We start from the raw sequence: 16,501 nt of genomic DNA, 5'->3' as shown, positions 1-16,501 counted from the left end.
CAAAATGAGTTTCAGACATTGTGAAGGTCAAGTCTGCAGGCTATGGAGGAGAGGGAAGAATCGAGCGTGAAACCAAAGTTTCTAGCCTTGATGATTGGGAAAGTGAGACACTTTTTTTTTTTTTAACAAGAGAACAAATCCACACTTTATTTACTTTTCAATAAGTTTAAATCCTTGAAGGGTACGGCGTCACACTGATTCTGTGTCCAATGGCCTTAGCACGAAGGTTCCTTCGGAATTTGGCACGAACCATGCCACTGTTTCCATGAGCATGAGTTACCTTTCCCCAGATTACTCTGGTTTTGTTAGGTTTTCCACCAGGAGTTAACTGTGTTGTTCTTTGCTTTGTACACCTAAGCACATCTCTTGCCTAGATAGAATTCAGTTTCATCCCGAGCATAAACTCCTTCAATTTTAAGAAGAGCTGTAGGCTCCCTCTGGTTCTGGAGACACCGCTTATAGCCAGCAAAAGTGGCCTTGGGCCACAACCTTCGAGGCATATTTGTCGTTTTAGAAGTCCTGTTCCCAGCAGGCCTCCACAGGCTCCAAGATGCCTGAAACAGCAAACGTGAGACACCTTTAACCAAGTTGGGAAACATTAGAGGCAGGGTTTTGTTGTTTTGTTTTTTGGGTTTGTTTGTTTTTTCAGGGGAGTAGGGGTAGGAGGAGGTTGGTAGCAAGTTGAGGTTTTCATCACGTTGGGTTTGAGACTCCATTGAAACATCCATGTGGTGGGCTGTGCAACATGGCATAACAGAAAGAACACCCAAACTTGAGTTCTTAATCATAGCTCTGCCACTAAAACTTGGGCAAGCCTACCTTTTCGAGTCTCCCCTAAAAAATACATTCATATTCTGCCCTGACTTCCTCACAGAATTGTTGCAAAGGTCAGATGAGAAAATGGATATGAAAGAGCAATATTGATGCTAGATAGTACCATATAAACTAGGCAGTTGGAAATGTGGGTCTGAGGCTTAAAAGAGAGATGAGTTTGTTTTTTTCCAGCTTTATTGGGATGTAATTGACATATAGCATTGTATAAGTTTGAGGTGTACAGTGTGTTGATTTGATGCACTTATATGTTGCAAAATGATTACCACCATAGCGTTAGCCAACACCTCCATCCTGTCATATAATTACCGTTTCTTTTTTGCAGTAAGAACTTTTAAGATCTCTCATAGCAACTTTCAAGTACATGATACAGTGTTGTTAACTATAGTCACCATGCTGTACCTTAGATCCCCAGAACTTATTCATATTAGAACTGGAAGTGTATACCCTTTGACCAACATCTCCCCATTTTCCCCACCCCCTGGCCCCTGCAAACCACCGTTTTACTCTCTGTTTCTATGAGTTCGGCTTTTTTGGATTCACTTATACATATGAGTGATATCACACAGTATTTGTCTCTCTCTATCTCGACTTGTTTCACTCAGCATAATGCATGAGGTGTCAATTTAGAAGTCATGTACAGAGGGCTCCTAGCTGAAGCTCTGGGAGTGGACAGGGTCATTCAGGGGAAAATAAGGAGAGAAAAGGACAAAAAAAAAATGGTACCTTGGAGAATATCTCCGGTTAACCAGCGAAAGGAACTGAGAGGGAGAGACCAGAGAAGTAGGAAGAGCCCCAGATCTGCCAGGTGCCAAGGGTAAAACCACCTGATGAAAAGCTATCCTCATACCCCAGGCCAGGATGAAGTCTGTTAATTTGCTTTCACCTTCTCCCATCCTCAGCAGGGCCCAAAGCCATCTGGCTCTCCTACCTCCTTCCCCTACTGGAACGGAGAAGGGTTTGATGTCATTTGTGCAACTAGATTTCCGCTCTGTGCCCACCCTTGTGCTAATCACTAGGGATACGAAGATGAGTAAGAACTTGGGGTCTGTTCTTGAGAACTCCCCAGTCTGATAGGACCAAGGCTGGGACTAAGGTGAGGCAATTAAGGTACTTAGGGTGCAAAGTTTAAGGAGGCACTCACTGCTGGGGTCAGGCAAGTATAGGGTTGGCATTTGAGCAACCCCGAGAGCGAATGCCTCCTTAAATTTTGCACCCCAGGTGCCTTGATTGCCTCACCCTAGTCTGACCCTGGGGAAGACTCACATGTCAATAAAATGGTCAAGGTAGAAGGTAATTGTTATTCATTCCATCCCAGGGAATCAAGAAAGACCACAGAGATGCTATGGGAGCTGGGTTCTCATGAAGAGTGGATAGTTTATCAGGCAGCATAGAGGTGCAGGGATCAGTGTGCACAAAGGCATGGAGGTAAAAGAGATCTCGGAGTGTCTTCAGGGAAGGGTGGTTGGGCTGCAGAGGACGTGGAGAGGGCACAGTAAAAGGGGTGAGGAATGGTGGGAGCTGTTGCTGGGTGAGAAGGGATCGGGTTGTGAAAGGCATCCAATGCCACGCCCTGCTAGGGTGACCAACCATCTCAGTTTACCCAGGACCTGCCCAGTTTTAGCCATGAAAGCCCAGCAACCCGGGAAACCCCTCAGTCCTGGCAAACTGAAACAGTCATACCTTATCCTCAAAACAGTGGAAAGCCATTAAAGGATTTTCACAAAGAACTGGCAGGATAGGCTTCATGTTTTAAGGTGACTCCAGCATGTCTGGGTGGGTGGAGGAGAACTGGGTGCTGAAGAAACCTGGGAGGCCAGTTACAGGGAGCCAGTGGCACGGAAATGGGTACGTGCTTTGCCTATGGCCTCTGGCAGTCATGACTTCCAGATTCCCAGCTCAGCCCTTTCTTTCCTAGCTGTTTGGTCTGACCAAGTTACTACGTGGCCTGTTTCCTCATCTGTAAATTGGGGCAATAATGGTGCTTACCTCCATGAATAGCGAGGATTAAGGGAGATACGGTTTAGCACAGTGCCCAGCACACAGCAAGCACTTAATAAATATTAGCTTTTTTAAAAAAATTATTAATTAATTTATTGATTGATTTTGGCTGCGTTGGGTCTTCGTTGCTGCCCGCGGGCTTTCTCTAGTTGCGGCGAGCAGGAGCTACTCTTCATTGTGGAGCGCGGGCTTCTCATTGCGGTGGCTTCTCTTGTTGTGGAGCACAGGCTCCAGGCGCGTGGGCTTCAGTAGTTGTGGCACGCGGGCTCAGTAGTTGTGGCTCGCAGGCTCTAGAGCACAGGCTCAGTAGTTGTGGTGCACGGGCTTAGTTGCTCCGTGGCATGTGGGATCTTCCCAGACCAGGGCTCGAACCCGTGTCCCCTGCATTGGCAGGCGGATTCTTAACCACTGCGCCACTAGGGAAGTCCCCTAAACATTAGTTTTTATTGTCCACATTATCAGTTAGGAGATAATTTCAAGGCCTGAAGGAAGGCAGCAGCACGATGGGACTGCTGAGGAGGAAAGGGACTTGAGAAAGATTTGGGAAGCTGATTTACCAGATTTTCTTTGCTGGTGAATTGATTATATTTTAGCATGAATGATTTTTTTGTTGGCATTAATCCCCCAAAGTATCTGCTTTTCAAGACTTTTTTATCTCTAATTGTGGAATGAAAGGCTTTGTCCCCTTGAAGGAAAGGTGGAGGGGAAAGAGAAAGGGGCAAGGGAACTGCTGGAAAACCAAGCATGTGTTTGAGATCCCTAAGGTTAAGGGAAAGAAATGGTGGAGTTTTCAAATGCTTATCTTGATCTAGGGGGTTGAAAGGTACGGGTTCTGAATAACTCTCTTGCCCCATCTTGCCTGCACTCCCCACATTGCCTTGCTTCCCAGAGATGGACAGTTTCTGGATCCTGCTCTAGGCAGAGATCTCAGAAGACACCCTCTCCCTCCAGACTGCCCTTCCCTGTCTGAGCACAGGGCAGCCCCTTCCTCAGCTTTCACCGTTTCTCTCTCTTAACCTTAGGGCCCCCACAAAGCACATCTTGTTTTCCAGCAGTTTAATATTTTCATATCGTACTGAGCTTCCCCCACCTCACCCCTCCATCATGAAACCCTTCCTGAGGCAGCGTAGAGTGGTTACTTTGGTGTAGAGGAGCTAGCACAGATTTTGGATTAGAATAGGCCTAAGTGTTCATTCTAGCGCTGCAGTTTTCAGCTGGACGTATTACTTAACCTCTCTGACCCTCCATTTCCTCATCTATAAGCATGGGTATAGTAATAGCTACGTTGCCATTACTGAGATGATGTATGTAAGTGCTTAATTTAGCACTAAAACTGGTCCATACTGGGTGCTCCATAAGCAGTCTCCTTTCCTTTCATCCGTCTAAGTTGTTTGTAAGACTGGGAATAAAGTTTCAGACTTTATTATGATTGAGACACATGCTTTTCATTAAAACTACATTAAGAATTAAGACTGCCACCCCCCGACAGCCATCCTTCCACTTATATCTGAATGTGGCCATATGTACCGCTACGTGTGGGCAAACATGCAGACTTGCGTACTTCAGCACACACACGGCAATTGACAACTAGACAGTCAAGAAAGCACTGTTAGGTGAGACAAAGAGTTTAGTTCAGTGTTTCAAAGAGCTGGTGAATCGTTGGAGGGTGGCAAAGATGGTGAGAGGAAATAGAAATACACACCTGTATAGAGCTTACTGTCAACTAGGCAATATTCTAAGTGCTTTTTATGTAATGAATGCATTTGATCCTCACTACAGCCCTGTGACATATGTACTATTATTATCTCTATTTTACAGAAGAGGAAACTGAGGCATAGAGTGGCCAAGCGACTTGGCGAAGGTCACTATGCCGTACCGACTTTTCACAGGGGCTTCAGTTGACATGGAAGACATCCGGTCACCATCCTGAGTAAATTACACTTTCTCTTTGAAGTCCATTGAAGCCCACTGTCAAATCGCTCTGCCATTTCTTCCACAGTTCACCGTCAACCTTAATGCATCGATCTTGGATCTCCTCAAGATCTCCACAGTCTGCCTACCATGATGAGTACAGAATTGCCTACAAGTCTAGTAGGGGCCTAACTTTTAAAAAAGAAGGGTCCTGCGGTTTCCCTGGTGGCGCAGTGGTTGAGAGTCTGCCTGCCGATGCAGGGGACATGGGTTCAAGCCCTGGTCTGGGAAGATCCCACATGCCGTGGAGCAGCTGGGCCCGTGAGCCACAACTGCTGAGCCTGCACGTCTGGAGCCTGTGCTCCGCAACAAGAGAGGCCGCGATAGTGAGAGGCCCGCGCACCGCGATGAAGAGTGGCCCCCACTTGCCGCAGCTAGAGAAAGCCCTCGCACAGAAACGAAGACCCAACACAGCCAAAAATAAAAATTAATTAATTAAAAAAATTAAAAAAAAAAAAAGAAGGGTCCTGCCTGAGACAGCTGAGAGTTCAAATTCCTGTGTAAATTTCTCCACACAGCATATGAGACCCTTCATGACCTGGCCCCAACCTACTTTGCCAGTTTCACCTCCTATGACGCCCCCCACCCGCCATTCCCGGCATTCTTTGCTCTAGAACACACTCTACTACTCCTTCAAGACTCTGAGCCTTTGCACATGCCTCTATCCTCTTCCCTGCTGCCCTTAATTCAACCAGGCTAAGCACCTATTGTGTGCCAAGGTTGTGAAAGTAATTAGCACACAATTTGACAAGCGCTCTAATCAACCGCACTACTACAACATCCTGTGGGGATTCAGAATGGGGGGAGGACTCCTTCTCCCTGAGGGACTTGGGAGGGGGCGAGGAGAAGAGAGTTGAGGACTTCACATAGGAAATGACTTTTGAGCTGAGTCTTGAATGATTAGGAGTCTGCCAGTCAAGGAAGGGGAAGGAAACCGCTAAATTATCTCTGGCTCCTCCATCTCCCCACACTCAGACATCAAGTCCTGGTGTCGATTCTACATCCGAAGTGTCTCTTATGTTGGTCTCCTCTTATTCCTCCTGCCACTGTATGAGTCCCACAGGCCCCACTTGGGCTATTGCCCCAGTTCCATAGCTGGTCATTCTGCCTCTCATTTTCCCAACCCCCAATCCACTGTCTGTAGCTGCCAGAGTGAGCTCCCCAACCGCAAATCTGAAGGTGGCACTCCCCTACTCAAAACCCTTAATGGTTTCCACCAGCCATAGGACAGTCTTAACCCCTTATAGTGACGTACAAGGCCCATCATACGATGGTCATAGTTTACCTGTCCTACCTCCCCTCTAGCCATTCCCCTCCTCAAATCCCTCGCAGCAGATTATTAGTCTAAGTCGGAAGACAATACCATACACTTTCAGACATCTGTGTGGTTTCTGCCTGCTTTATTCCCCCTCCCTAGAGTGCCCCAATCCTTTCCCCACCTGACAGGTTCAGACTGGCCTAGTCCAGGGATCAAAGAGAGCCCAGCTTGGTGGGCTTTAATAGCCCCTTCTCTCCCACAGGTCAGGTCTGGCATTTAAGTACTGTGGAATCAGTAAATGGAGCAAGCAGTCCCTTCTAGCCACCACTGTGTGCACCCAGGCTGTCTGATTGGGCATCTGAATCAGTTCATGGTTGCCATGCCAATTTTCTATGGAGACTGCAGCCTGCTTTGAAATCCCAACTCAGTTGGCTGGGGCCTTGACTACTCTCCTAGTTCGGCCAGTCCCTTCATCCAGGAGCTGACTCTGTTCCTTTGTCCCCAGCTCCTGGTATCTCTGCACACAGATGCCTTTAGAAGACCATAAATGTCCCTAGAAGCACCAGTGCCATGAGAGAGAGTGCAAGAAGCTCCTATTACCAGGCCTTTTCTACCTCCAGATCAGACCCCTTGAATATCGACCCTTAAATGGATCATGCTCAAGAGAAGTTTGCGACATCTCCTGGACTTTGCTGTTTGGACTGCTGTCCATTCCCTCGGGGAGCCAACCCTACTGTTGCCAAGTTCCTTCCACTATCTCCAGCCTAGCTGAACCGGCCTCACTCCTTTCTGGCTCGTTGTGAGTTCTAGCATGCCCTAAGGCTGTGGCCTCAGTGCTCGTGATACTATCATTCCTTACTTTACAGTGTGTATGTAACCAGCTTTTGAACACATCTTGTTTGATTCTCACAAAAGCTCTGTGAAAGAGGTAGAGAGGTTATCATCAATCCTATATCACAGATGAGGAAGCTGAGACTCGGAAAGGGTAAGTATGATGTGTCCAAGGGGCTAGAGCTAATAAATGGAGAACCAGGTTTCCGAATTCCATCACCGTCTTCACTACCCCGGTCACTCTTCCAAGTGTCTACTGTGTGGCAAGTACTAAGCCCCGCTTGCCTCCTGTTTCTCCCTTACACGATTGTGACAGAGCCTCAAATACAAAAGTCAGTCCTGGGGTTAGCCTGCCACACCCTCCTTGCTATCTTGTGTACACCAGCTCCCCTCAAGCTTCCTTTGGCCTGCTCCCACCTGCTTCACAGCAAACAAGAGTGAGAGTCCTCCTTTTGGCTGGAACACCCAGTCCGGTAGCTTTATTGTCCCACCACTGCCCCCTGGAGAGGAAAGCCTGGATCTGGAGATGGAACCTCTTTCCAAGGGGGATTCGTAGAATCTTCTGAAGAGAAACTAGATGTCTGAGGTGAGGGATTTAACATTTCTCAATGTGAGAAGGGCATGAAGTTCCTTTGTTGAACCAGGATGGATTTTTAAAAAGAAAAGCTTTCTCTCGATGGCCTTTTGGACAGAGAGGAGATGCTGTTGTTTGTGTTGTGTTGTGTTGTGTTGTGTTGTGTGTGGGTGTATTTCAATAAGAAAAGAAATCTCCCTACCATGAGGGGGTGGGGACCTCTTCTCTGACAGAGTATGCTGTCTGTTTCTAAGGAGGAAGGAAATTTCTTGCAGGAAAGGAATGTCTCTCTTTTAAGAGAGGGGGAAGCTCTCTCTCAGGATTGCTGAGTGTGTGGGAAAGGAATACTTACTCTCTCCTTTCTTTTCTAAAGGAGAAACCTCCTTGAATGAGGAGTCCTTCCAGGCTTTCTGTCTGAAGGGAAAAGACTGTTTCTGGAGAACAATTCTGATAAGATTATGCCTGATTTTCTCTTCCTTTCTGATATACTTCCCACAGGGAGTCAGCATTCTCTGAGAGGGAGTGGCAAATAATTTTTTCTATTAAGAGGTAGGGAAGCTGAGGGGAGAAACTTACTGTGGGGAAAACTCTTACTCCGAGGGGCCATTGGTGAGGGCAGTGACTCTGTGATGGGGAACCCTCATGAAACCGGGGGAGTCCTTTGGGAATCCGAGGAGCCCAGAGTGTTAAAGGGAGCTTAGAGAGGTGCTAGGCCAGCCCTTGTTTGCTCACAAGGAAGCTGAAGCTTGGGGAAGGGAATGCCTTGCTACTAAGTGACAGAACCAGGAGTTGAACCCAGCTTTATCAAGTGCCAGCCTGGAGCTCTTCCTACCACAGCTGACCGAGGGAGAGGGGGCTACCTGCTTCTTGGGCGACTGATGCTGGCCAGGAAACTGCTGCTGCTGCTGTGAAATGTTTGATCTGTGTTAGAGGCATCTCTGGGGTGGGAGGCATTGATTCCTGAGGGAAGGAAACTGGGGAGGAGGGTAGAATCTGGGGCTATGTCGGAGGAAAGGGGTCAAAGTCACTGTGCAATCCAATGGGTGGCTTGGGGGCATCAATCAGCAGTGAACGCTGAGTTTCGAGGAAGAACAGGGCATATTTCTCCCAGGAGTGCAGGGGACGTGTGGGTGGAGCCAAGGGGATGCCGGCTACCCTCTCTGACTTGCGAACTTTCTCTATCATTTCCTGTCTCTCCAGGAGGAGTTGTCGTTTTAATCTTTTTAAAATCAGAGGAAGGGGCCCAAGGAAACTTTATGAGGGAATGTAGATGTTTTATAATAGATCGTGGTCATGTTTACGAAACTGCCCACAATTACCAAAACTCAATAAACCATATACTTAAAATGGATGAAAAAATCACATCAGAGGAAGGGGTAAGTGAATTAGAGCCCAATAAAGCTGTTATTAAAAAATGGGGGGGGGGAGCCCCAAACCAAAACAACAAAAAACAGGAGAGAATGGCCCCGGGCCTGGTTTTGCCCGGCCTGGGGGGTGGCGATCCCTCCTTGGCAGTTTCAGCTACTTAAGTCACTATCTCTTTTGCCCATTCCTTTCTTGATCAGCAAAAAGCCAAGGCCAGCTCATCCAGGGGTGGTCAGAGGTTGCAGGAGAAAGAACTTCACAAACACACAAGCCACCTCTTCGTTTACTGTAAAATCCTGTTTAATGTGTAACACTTCAGGCAGAGAGAGGCCTTAGGGACCAGAGGCAAAGGCAGCCCTGACCAACCCCCACTCCAGCTTATCTGCCTGCTTCTCCCTCCCTACCTCCTCCACCCCAGACATGTCCTCCTTTTCCTTGGGCCGGCAAGCACTGTTCCTCCTTTTCTTGCGTTTGCTACCCTCCCTTCTCCACCCACACGTCCACAGCACCCTCCCTCCACTCCACTTGCCCACATCCCTCCCTACTGATGTGACTCCAGAAATAGGGTATCTGACAGCACGGGGTTAAGATTAGTTTCATAATTGGAGATGTTGTCAGAGCATCCTACCTCTGGTCCCCAGTGGTCCCAGGGAGAGGAAGAGGGAAGTGGAAGGGATGCAGGCAACGAGCACGGCCCACACCCCCAGTAGCCTTGAGTGCTGGCGTGGGTGGCCTCCAGCTCCCCACCCCTTCAGCCCCTGAGGCAGAAGGCCCTGGAAGGAAGGGAAGTTGGGAGGGAAGGAAGGTTTTGATGGAGCAATCCCTAGCAGTCCGAGGCCTGTGCACCGGCAGGGGAGAAGGAGGGGGCAGGCCCGTGCAGGGTCGGGGACGGGAAGGGAGGTTGCCTGGTCTGTGGCATCAGCAGGCCGAGCAGCGGTCACTCTTCTCGGCCAGCCCGGCCCCAGTGCCGGGGCTGCGGCGCAGTATGTCTTTCAGGGAGCCGTCCTGCTCGCTGAGCAGCTTGTTGATCTCGTTCTGCTTGTACTCAGGTGAGAGGCGGTGGCCGAAGCCCCCGGAGCCCTTGCGGGAGGGCGGATTGGAGCGGCGCTGGGCTCGGCGGGCGCAGGCCCGGAAGATGAGGTACACCACCTCGGCCACGTTGAGGATGATGCAGATGCCGGAGGCGGCCAGCATGAAGACGGTGAAGACGGTTTTCTCCGTGGGGCGGGACACGAAGCAGTCCACTGTGTTGGGGCAGGGGTAGGCCTCACATTTGACCAGCCGCACCATGGCGTAGCCAGGGTAGAGCAGATAAAAGACGTACATGAAGGCGGCCTCGAACAGCAGCCGGAAGACCACGCTGATGACATAGGTCCACCACAGTGTCCCTGAGATGTGGACCTTGTGCCTCTTCACCTCCTCCAGGTGTAGGGGGTCCCCGTGGCCCTCAAGTCGCAGCATTTTCTTTTCTATGTGCTGCTGGTGAGCCACGTGCATGGCCACGAGGAGAGCTGGGGTGGAAACCAAGATGAGCTGCAGAGACCACAGACGCACATGGGAAATGGGGAAAAAGTGGTCGTAGCAGACGCTGTTGCAGCCAGGCTGGAGGGTGTTGCAGATGAAGGAAGACTTCTCGTCACCCCACACACTCTCAGCAGCCACCACCAGCACCATGATTCTGAAGATAAAGATGACCGAGAGCCACACTCGGCCAATGGCAGTAGAATGCCGGTTCACACCACTGAGCAAGGTGTACAAACCTGTCCAATTCATCCTGCCTCATTCACACCTGCAAAACATGAGCCACAGAGCAAGCTGTCAGGAAGCTGGGGCCGAAAGCCAGGCACCGTAACACTGCCTGACACCCCCTTACCCCTTCCAAGAGCCAGTGACAAGAAAGGAAGAAGGAAAGTCATAGCTTTCCTCACCACCCCCTCTCCCGTGCTAGCCTCTCCTTCTCTTTCTCTTCCTCCTCCTTCTCCTCCTCCCTCATTCACTTGATGACTTGACCTCCCTGAGCCCCATCTCCCTTCTTCGCCTTCATCCAACATTCTTTCCTCTCCTGCCCTTTGCTGCCAGGCCCATCTTGTTCTGCTGTCGGCCATCCTCTTTAGCTCCCCCTCCCCCAGCTCCTTAAGTCTGGACCTGGGGCAAACCCAACAAAGCCTCATTACCTTGGGGAGCGCCTATCCCTGAGGCCACCCAGACAGGTCCCCTATGGTCTCATGTCTGTGCAGGGGGAGTGGTCCCTGGGTCCGCGCCTGCGTCCCAATTCATCGCCGCCCGGTGCTGGGGAGTCATATGCTGCTTTATACCCAGTGTCTGCACAATGGGACCTTTGTGGGGCTCTGAACAACGCCCTTTAGAATTCAGATCAAACGCCCTGACTTCCGCCCACCCTACACACAGAGCACTTGTGTCCCAGCGCCGGACACCCAGCCTGCACCCACCTGTTCTGTGCCCGCCCGGTCCATCGCCGCACCCGCCCCATAGCCCCACCAGAAGAATGGCCACAGCGGGGCGGGCGGAGGGAAGATGGAACAAAGACAGGTGCATGTAAGAGGGGACCCGGGGGAACCAGGAGGCTCTGGGCTGAGGCCCTCTCCGGTGACTCTACTAGAAACTTAGATGCAGCAGGATTTTTCCTAGGCTTAGATCCCCTCCAGGGAATGGGTGAGCTTGAGGTTAGGAAAGGGAGCTCACATTTATCAAGCCAGGAACTGTGCTATGCGTTTTCCCATACATTCTTTCTTTTGACCCATTTAGCAAGCGTCTAAGGACTGTTACCCCAGTCTTTCCAGCTGAGGAAGCTGAAGCTCAGATAAGTTAAGTAGCTCACTCAAGATCACACAGCTGAAGTGTTTGAGTAAGATGAAACACAAAGGTATCCGCAGCAGAAGTCTAGGCTCTTTCCACGGTATAATCCTTGTGCTTTTGCAGATGGTGTCCACAAAAGCGAAGCCTGGCAGTTAATGACAACAACAGCAGCAGCAGCAGCAACAAAAGCAAAGGCTAATGCTACCCATAAAAGCACAAGAAACAAGGAAGCTGCTGACCAGTGAGTACAGTCCAACTCCAGTGTCATGGAGCAAACCCTGACCATCCCTCCTTGAGCCCGTATCGAGGGTGGCCAGGTGGGGACAAGCCAGGAGGAGAAAGCAAACGTTAAGCAAGCAAACAGAAAGTTAGAAGATGGAATAGGTAAGAGTCACCTAGCTTTGGGTCTGAATCCTGGTTCTTCACTGGCTACAACTTTGGGCTGAGTTACTGAACCTCTGAGTCTGCCATGTTCATCTATAAACGGGGTTAATACCCAGGGTTACGGTAAGGTTCAAAGAAGCAACCTGCAAAAGTTCTTAGCGCAGCTGCAATTTCATAGTTGGTGATCAAGGGAAGTAAAAACCTTATCAGGAAGAGAAAACAATGTGGCTTCGGAGGAACTAAGTGATCTGCCAAACCCAATATCCCTCTTTTTTCCTTCCCAATGCTGTTGTTGACCTATAGTGTCTCTCTCAGACAGAACAGACTGTTCCATTGCTGCCCTGCCCCCAAGTCAAGCATACATTGTAACTCCTGGTTTCCTGAGCTTGTCGGTTGCTCTAGGGAAGAAATTCCCCTCTGTCCCTTAGCCAGGCAAAGAAGGCCTCCTTCTCCCTCCCACCACTTCTGCCATTAAGTTGCAAGGAGATCATGCTGGAAGCCGGGAATTGGCTGTGAGAGCACACAGGCCTGGACGCAGGGGCAGTGGTTGTTGTAGGGGAAAGGGTAGGGTATTAGCGCTGGAAAAGCTGGGGGGAACGGAACGCAATGACAGGAACTAGGGGACGAAGGGACGGTCCATGGGAGATAGATTACTTCTCTGAACAAGGTTTCTTCATTTAGCTTAACAAAAAAGCCTCAGCCAGTTTATGCTGTGGGCCTAAACCAGTGTGGGAAAAGCAGGGACGCAGGTGCCCTTTCTCCCAAGCCTGGGATTCTGAAGGCACAGCTGCCACAGGAGGTACCCCGGGAAGAAATGCTTCATCCAGTGAGACATGTTTGTTAGAGTCAAAAACAGGTGGTCGAGGAGCATTATTAAGAATAACCATTTCCTGAGCCCCTGTTTCGTGCCAGGCCCTTGCACGCACATGATCTCACGTGAACCTCAGAACAACCCCGTGATGGAGGTGTTATTTGTAATCCTCATGTCACAGAGGAGGAAACTGAGGCAAAGGAAGGTGAAGGGACTTACCCCAGTGTCACAAGGGTCGTGCAGTGAGTACGTGCCAGAGCTGGGATTTGAGCCAGGTCAAGCTGACTCCAGAGCCCATACTCTTTCCCATAAGGCTTTCCTGCCTCAGCTACAATGATCATTTTTCTTTCTATGAGTGCGTTTTTAGAAACAGAGAGATCGAAGACTGGTCTGGCTTTTATTCTCCTCTAGCCCTTCTCCCCTTTCCTATAACTCACAGCTGTTTTCCTCTCCTCCCTTCCCAGGGCTTTCGGCGGCCTCCTGATTTGTTCTGTTTCCCCTTCCTTACCTTTCTCCAGCTGCTTCCTCAAACCCCAAAGCAAACTTCATGTGTTCTCTTCTCTCTGTCCCTCAGCGGTGCCCCACAGACAGCCTGGCCACCCCTGAGTTTCTAGGTTCTTGTAGCTCTCCGCCTCCCATCTTCTTGAGCCCTCTGGGACATAGCCAGGAGCTCCCTTTGGGGCCCCTAAGGACCCTTGTGCAGGCACTGGGATCTCAATTTTTGCTCTCCCTTTGGAAGGAGAGCTGATCCCTATGTCAACATCAATACCTCAAGGGTTTCACTTCAAAAACATCCAGGGGACTTACCTGATTTTGAAATCCAAACTGTTTTTGTGACTTTGGGTTAAAGTCCAGGTATTGATATGCTCTGTGTTGCTCCAGGAGTGTTTTGCTCTCATGTTTAATTGGACAAGACTTCTCTGACCACGTCAGGCTCTGGCCTTGTCCTCATATTCAGATTTGCCCAAGCACTCAAGCACAGCTCCAAATCAGGAGATTGTCCTTAGTGCCTCCAGCTAATATTATACCCACTTCTCAGACAAGGCAGTCGAGGCTCGGAGAGGTTAAATAATTTACCTCAGTGACAGCTGCACTGCTGCTAAATGGTAGAGTCAAATTTCAAATTTGTTTTCCTCTGACGCCAAAGCCTTTGTACACGGACAACCTCTCTTCCTTAAAGGACACTGCATTCTGAGACCAGGCCCATAACTCAAAAACGTATACTCCTTTCCACATGTGCCAGCATGCGTGGGTATGCGTGCACACACACACACTTTCATCAAGTCTGTCTCTCTCTTTCTGCTCCCACCTCTTCCCTGTACCTCCTTCCAACTCCTTGTGTCTTTCTGGTTTGGGGAAGAGGGGCCTGGCTGGGCTGGCTGAGGTTACACTCAGCCTCAGACTCCACACTCCCTCCCCTGTTTCACAGGCAGCCTCTGGCCAGGAAAGGACAGGGACCTTTCTCTGAGATCTTCTTCTGAATTTTGGGCTGCCTTCATCAGTTTGGCGTGGCTAAGACCAAACTCCTCCAGCCCTCTGCCTCTTCACCTGCTTCTCTTCCCTGCCTACCCCCTGGGGTTCCACAGCACCTCAGTCGCTGCACTGTTCCCTCCACGCTGCCATACGTATTCTGTGGCCAGGCTTGGGTCGGGGCCAGTCTAGCTCATTCCAGTTTTCTTCTTCTCTCACTCTGCCATGGTCTTTCCATAGAACTGCTAATATCAGCTCCCTTCATCACTGTTTGAACTATACCCTCTTACGCCTCCATCAGCTCTCTGACTTCCGGTTGCTCTCTACTTGGGCTTATTATAGCAGCCACCATTTATGAAATACCTACTGTGTGCTAGAAGTGGTCTGTTCCTTAACTCTTATCCTCACTACAACCCTGTGAGCTGTGGGTTATTGTCTGCAATTCACAGAGGAGGAAATGGAGGCTCAAAGAAGCTGAGTAACTTATCACACAGCTGGTAAGCCAGTGCTGGAGCTCAGATTAGGATTCATGTTGGCCCCTCACCAAAGCCTGGGTCCCTTCCCCATTGCTCTGCTGCATCCTCATATATACTTCTCTCCATTCAAACCCCTCTTGTCTCTATTCTCCTCTCCCCATCTCATTTTCTGAAAGTCCATGCATTCTGCAGTGCCATTCCCAACAGCTGGAACAACTTTTAAACAGCTGGGGGGGGGAGCCACCCGTCTTTTAGATCTCCCAATCATCAGTTACTCCAAGCTCAGCTTGAGTCTCCCTGTCTCCCTCAAGAAGATGGAAACGCATGCTCCCAAATCTTGGCCCCGTTGGCTGGGCCTGCTGAGTGCACTGTATTCATCCGCTGACAGCCCCCATGTTGGTTGCACGCCTGGTTTACCTTCTAATCAGGGAAGGAAAACAGCACCTGGCAGTGCCCAGAGACCCCACTGAACCCTAACCCTAACCCTGTGTGGCAGGAAATGTCTTAAAGAGATAAACTTGGCCACCCTGAGCTTGGTGGGGGCCCCTCAAGTCTTTCTGGGGATTTGACCCTGTGGAGATGAGGGGGATTCTTGTCTGGGAAAAAAAGAGTGAGAGCAGAAGCAACACGGAGCCTGGAAAGAGGATGAGTTGGGGGTTACAGAGAGAAACTAAGCAAGCCTGGCGGGAGGGGCCTCAGCCCAGCTCAGAGGGAAGCAGAGAAGGGATCTTAGTGGCTGAATGCTGAGCCCAAGAGAAGGCAAAACCCCGGCCTCTCCCCAGCCCCCGCTTCTGCCCTCCTGGGCCACACCAGCCCACGGGGCCCACCTCCCTCAGCCCCCAGCTTCCTCACCTGGCTGCTGCTGCCCTTTCCCAGGGAATGTCTGCAGGCGTGTCTGCACTATGTCACTAGGTACTGTCAGCCCAGTCCAGGGGAGGGACAAAGAGCCCAGGGCTGGAGCCAGATATGGCCCACAGCCCAAGAGGAACCAGACAAACATTAACCAGCCCTACCTCCTCCCACACGCAATCATTAAATAAGATTGATCCCCTGAGCTCCCAGTGGCTTTGGAGAGACAGATCACATAGCCTGAAGTTACTGCCCTGTCCCAGAGGAAGAGAGGCATCATCGTCACCCATGTACGCATATTTAGCCCAGTCTGGGAGACTGAACTGGACCTGGGCTCATCAACAGTCCTCAGCCTTCCCCCACCCCCTGGCCATAGGTAGATCCAATGTGTGGGTGAGCTGCAGAGAGGGCTCCTGCACTGGGTGCCATCCCTTCCATCCCTTCCAGCTCCCAGTCTCTAAAATGATATGACTATGGGGAGAAAAAAAAAAGTCATGGGCAATGCTTACTGGCCCCTTGAGGCTGAGGTGAGAGACAACAGTTCTTCCCCCACGTGGCAGTACCAGGGTGCTCTTTGGCCGTCTGTTTATTGCCCATGCCCTGAGTGGCTAGGGATGGACCAAAGTATTTCCAATCCCATCCCAGAACCCCAAAACCTCTTCAAAATTGCCTTCTACCCTCGGGGCCAAGGCAGTTGAACCACAAAATGTATCGTGTGCAGCAACAGATCTTGGCAATCATTAAGGTAAACAGAGAATGTCAACCATTAACTGAGGGATCAGTCCAGTTTGAAGGAAGGTTTACCTGAAGATCCTGCTAATTCTGTGACCTGAGTGACAGTGAAGAAATAAGTGAAGTCAGCA

At 50.1% G+C, this 16,501-nt stretch overlaps 1 protein-coding gene and 1 pseudogene across 4 annotated transcripts in view; both read right to left on the bottom strand.

The window, feature by feature from the left end:
• Positions 1-166: 166 nt before the first annotated feature.
• LOC103018412 (60S ribosomal protein L35a-like) lies at positions 167-500 on the bottom strand (annotated as a pseudogene).
• An 8,609-nt stretch (positions 501-9,109) lies between these two features.
• GJB1 (gap junction protein beta 1) overlaps positions 9,110-16,501 on the bottom strand; it is a 44,467-nt gene continuing 37,075 nt past the window's right edge. Inside the window, exons 1-2 of one of the 4 annotated variants that reach the window (XM_007183609.2) lie at positions 15,642-15,726; positions 9,110-10,620 (exon numbers count right to left, since the gene is read on the bottom strand). In XM_007183609.2, the coding sequence (XP_007183671.1) occupies positions 9,750-10,604 (855 nt within the window). In that variant the 5' untranslated portion in view covers positions 10,605-10,620; positions 15,642-15,726 and the 3' untranslated portion in view covers positions 9,110-9,749. Of the gene's footprint in view, positions 10,621-11,005; positions 11,063-13,351; positions 13,562-15,641; positions 15,727-16,501 lie in introns of those variants that run through there. The other 3 variants (XM_007183610.2, XM_007183612.3, XM_007183611.3) reach the window with 3 other exon arrangements.

This window comes from Balaenoptera acutorostrata, chromosome X (assembly GCF_949987535.1).
Source record: "Balaenoptera acutorostrata chromosome X, mBalAcu1.1, whole genome shotgun sequence".
Lineage (NCBI taxonomy): Eukaryota > Metazoa > Chordata > Mammalia > Artiodactyla > Balaenopteridae > Balaenoptera > Balaenoptera acutorostrata.
Note: the sequence above shows the minus strand (reverse complement) of the source record. Positions and strands in the feature narration are given on the sequence as shown.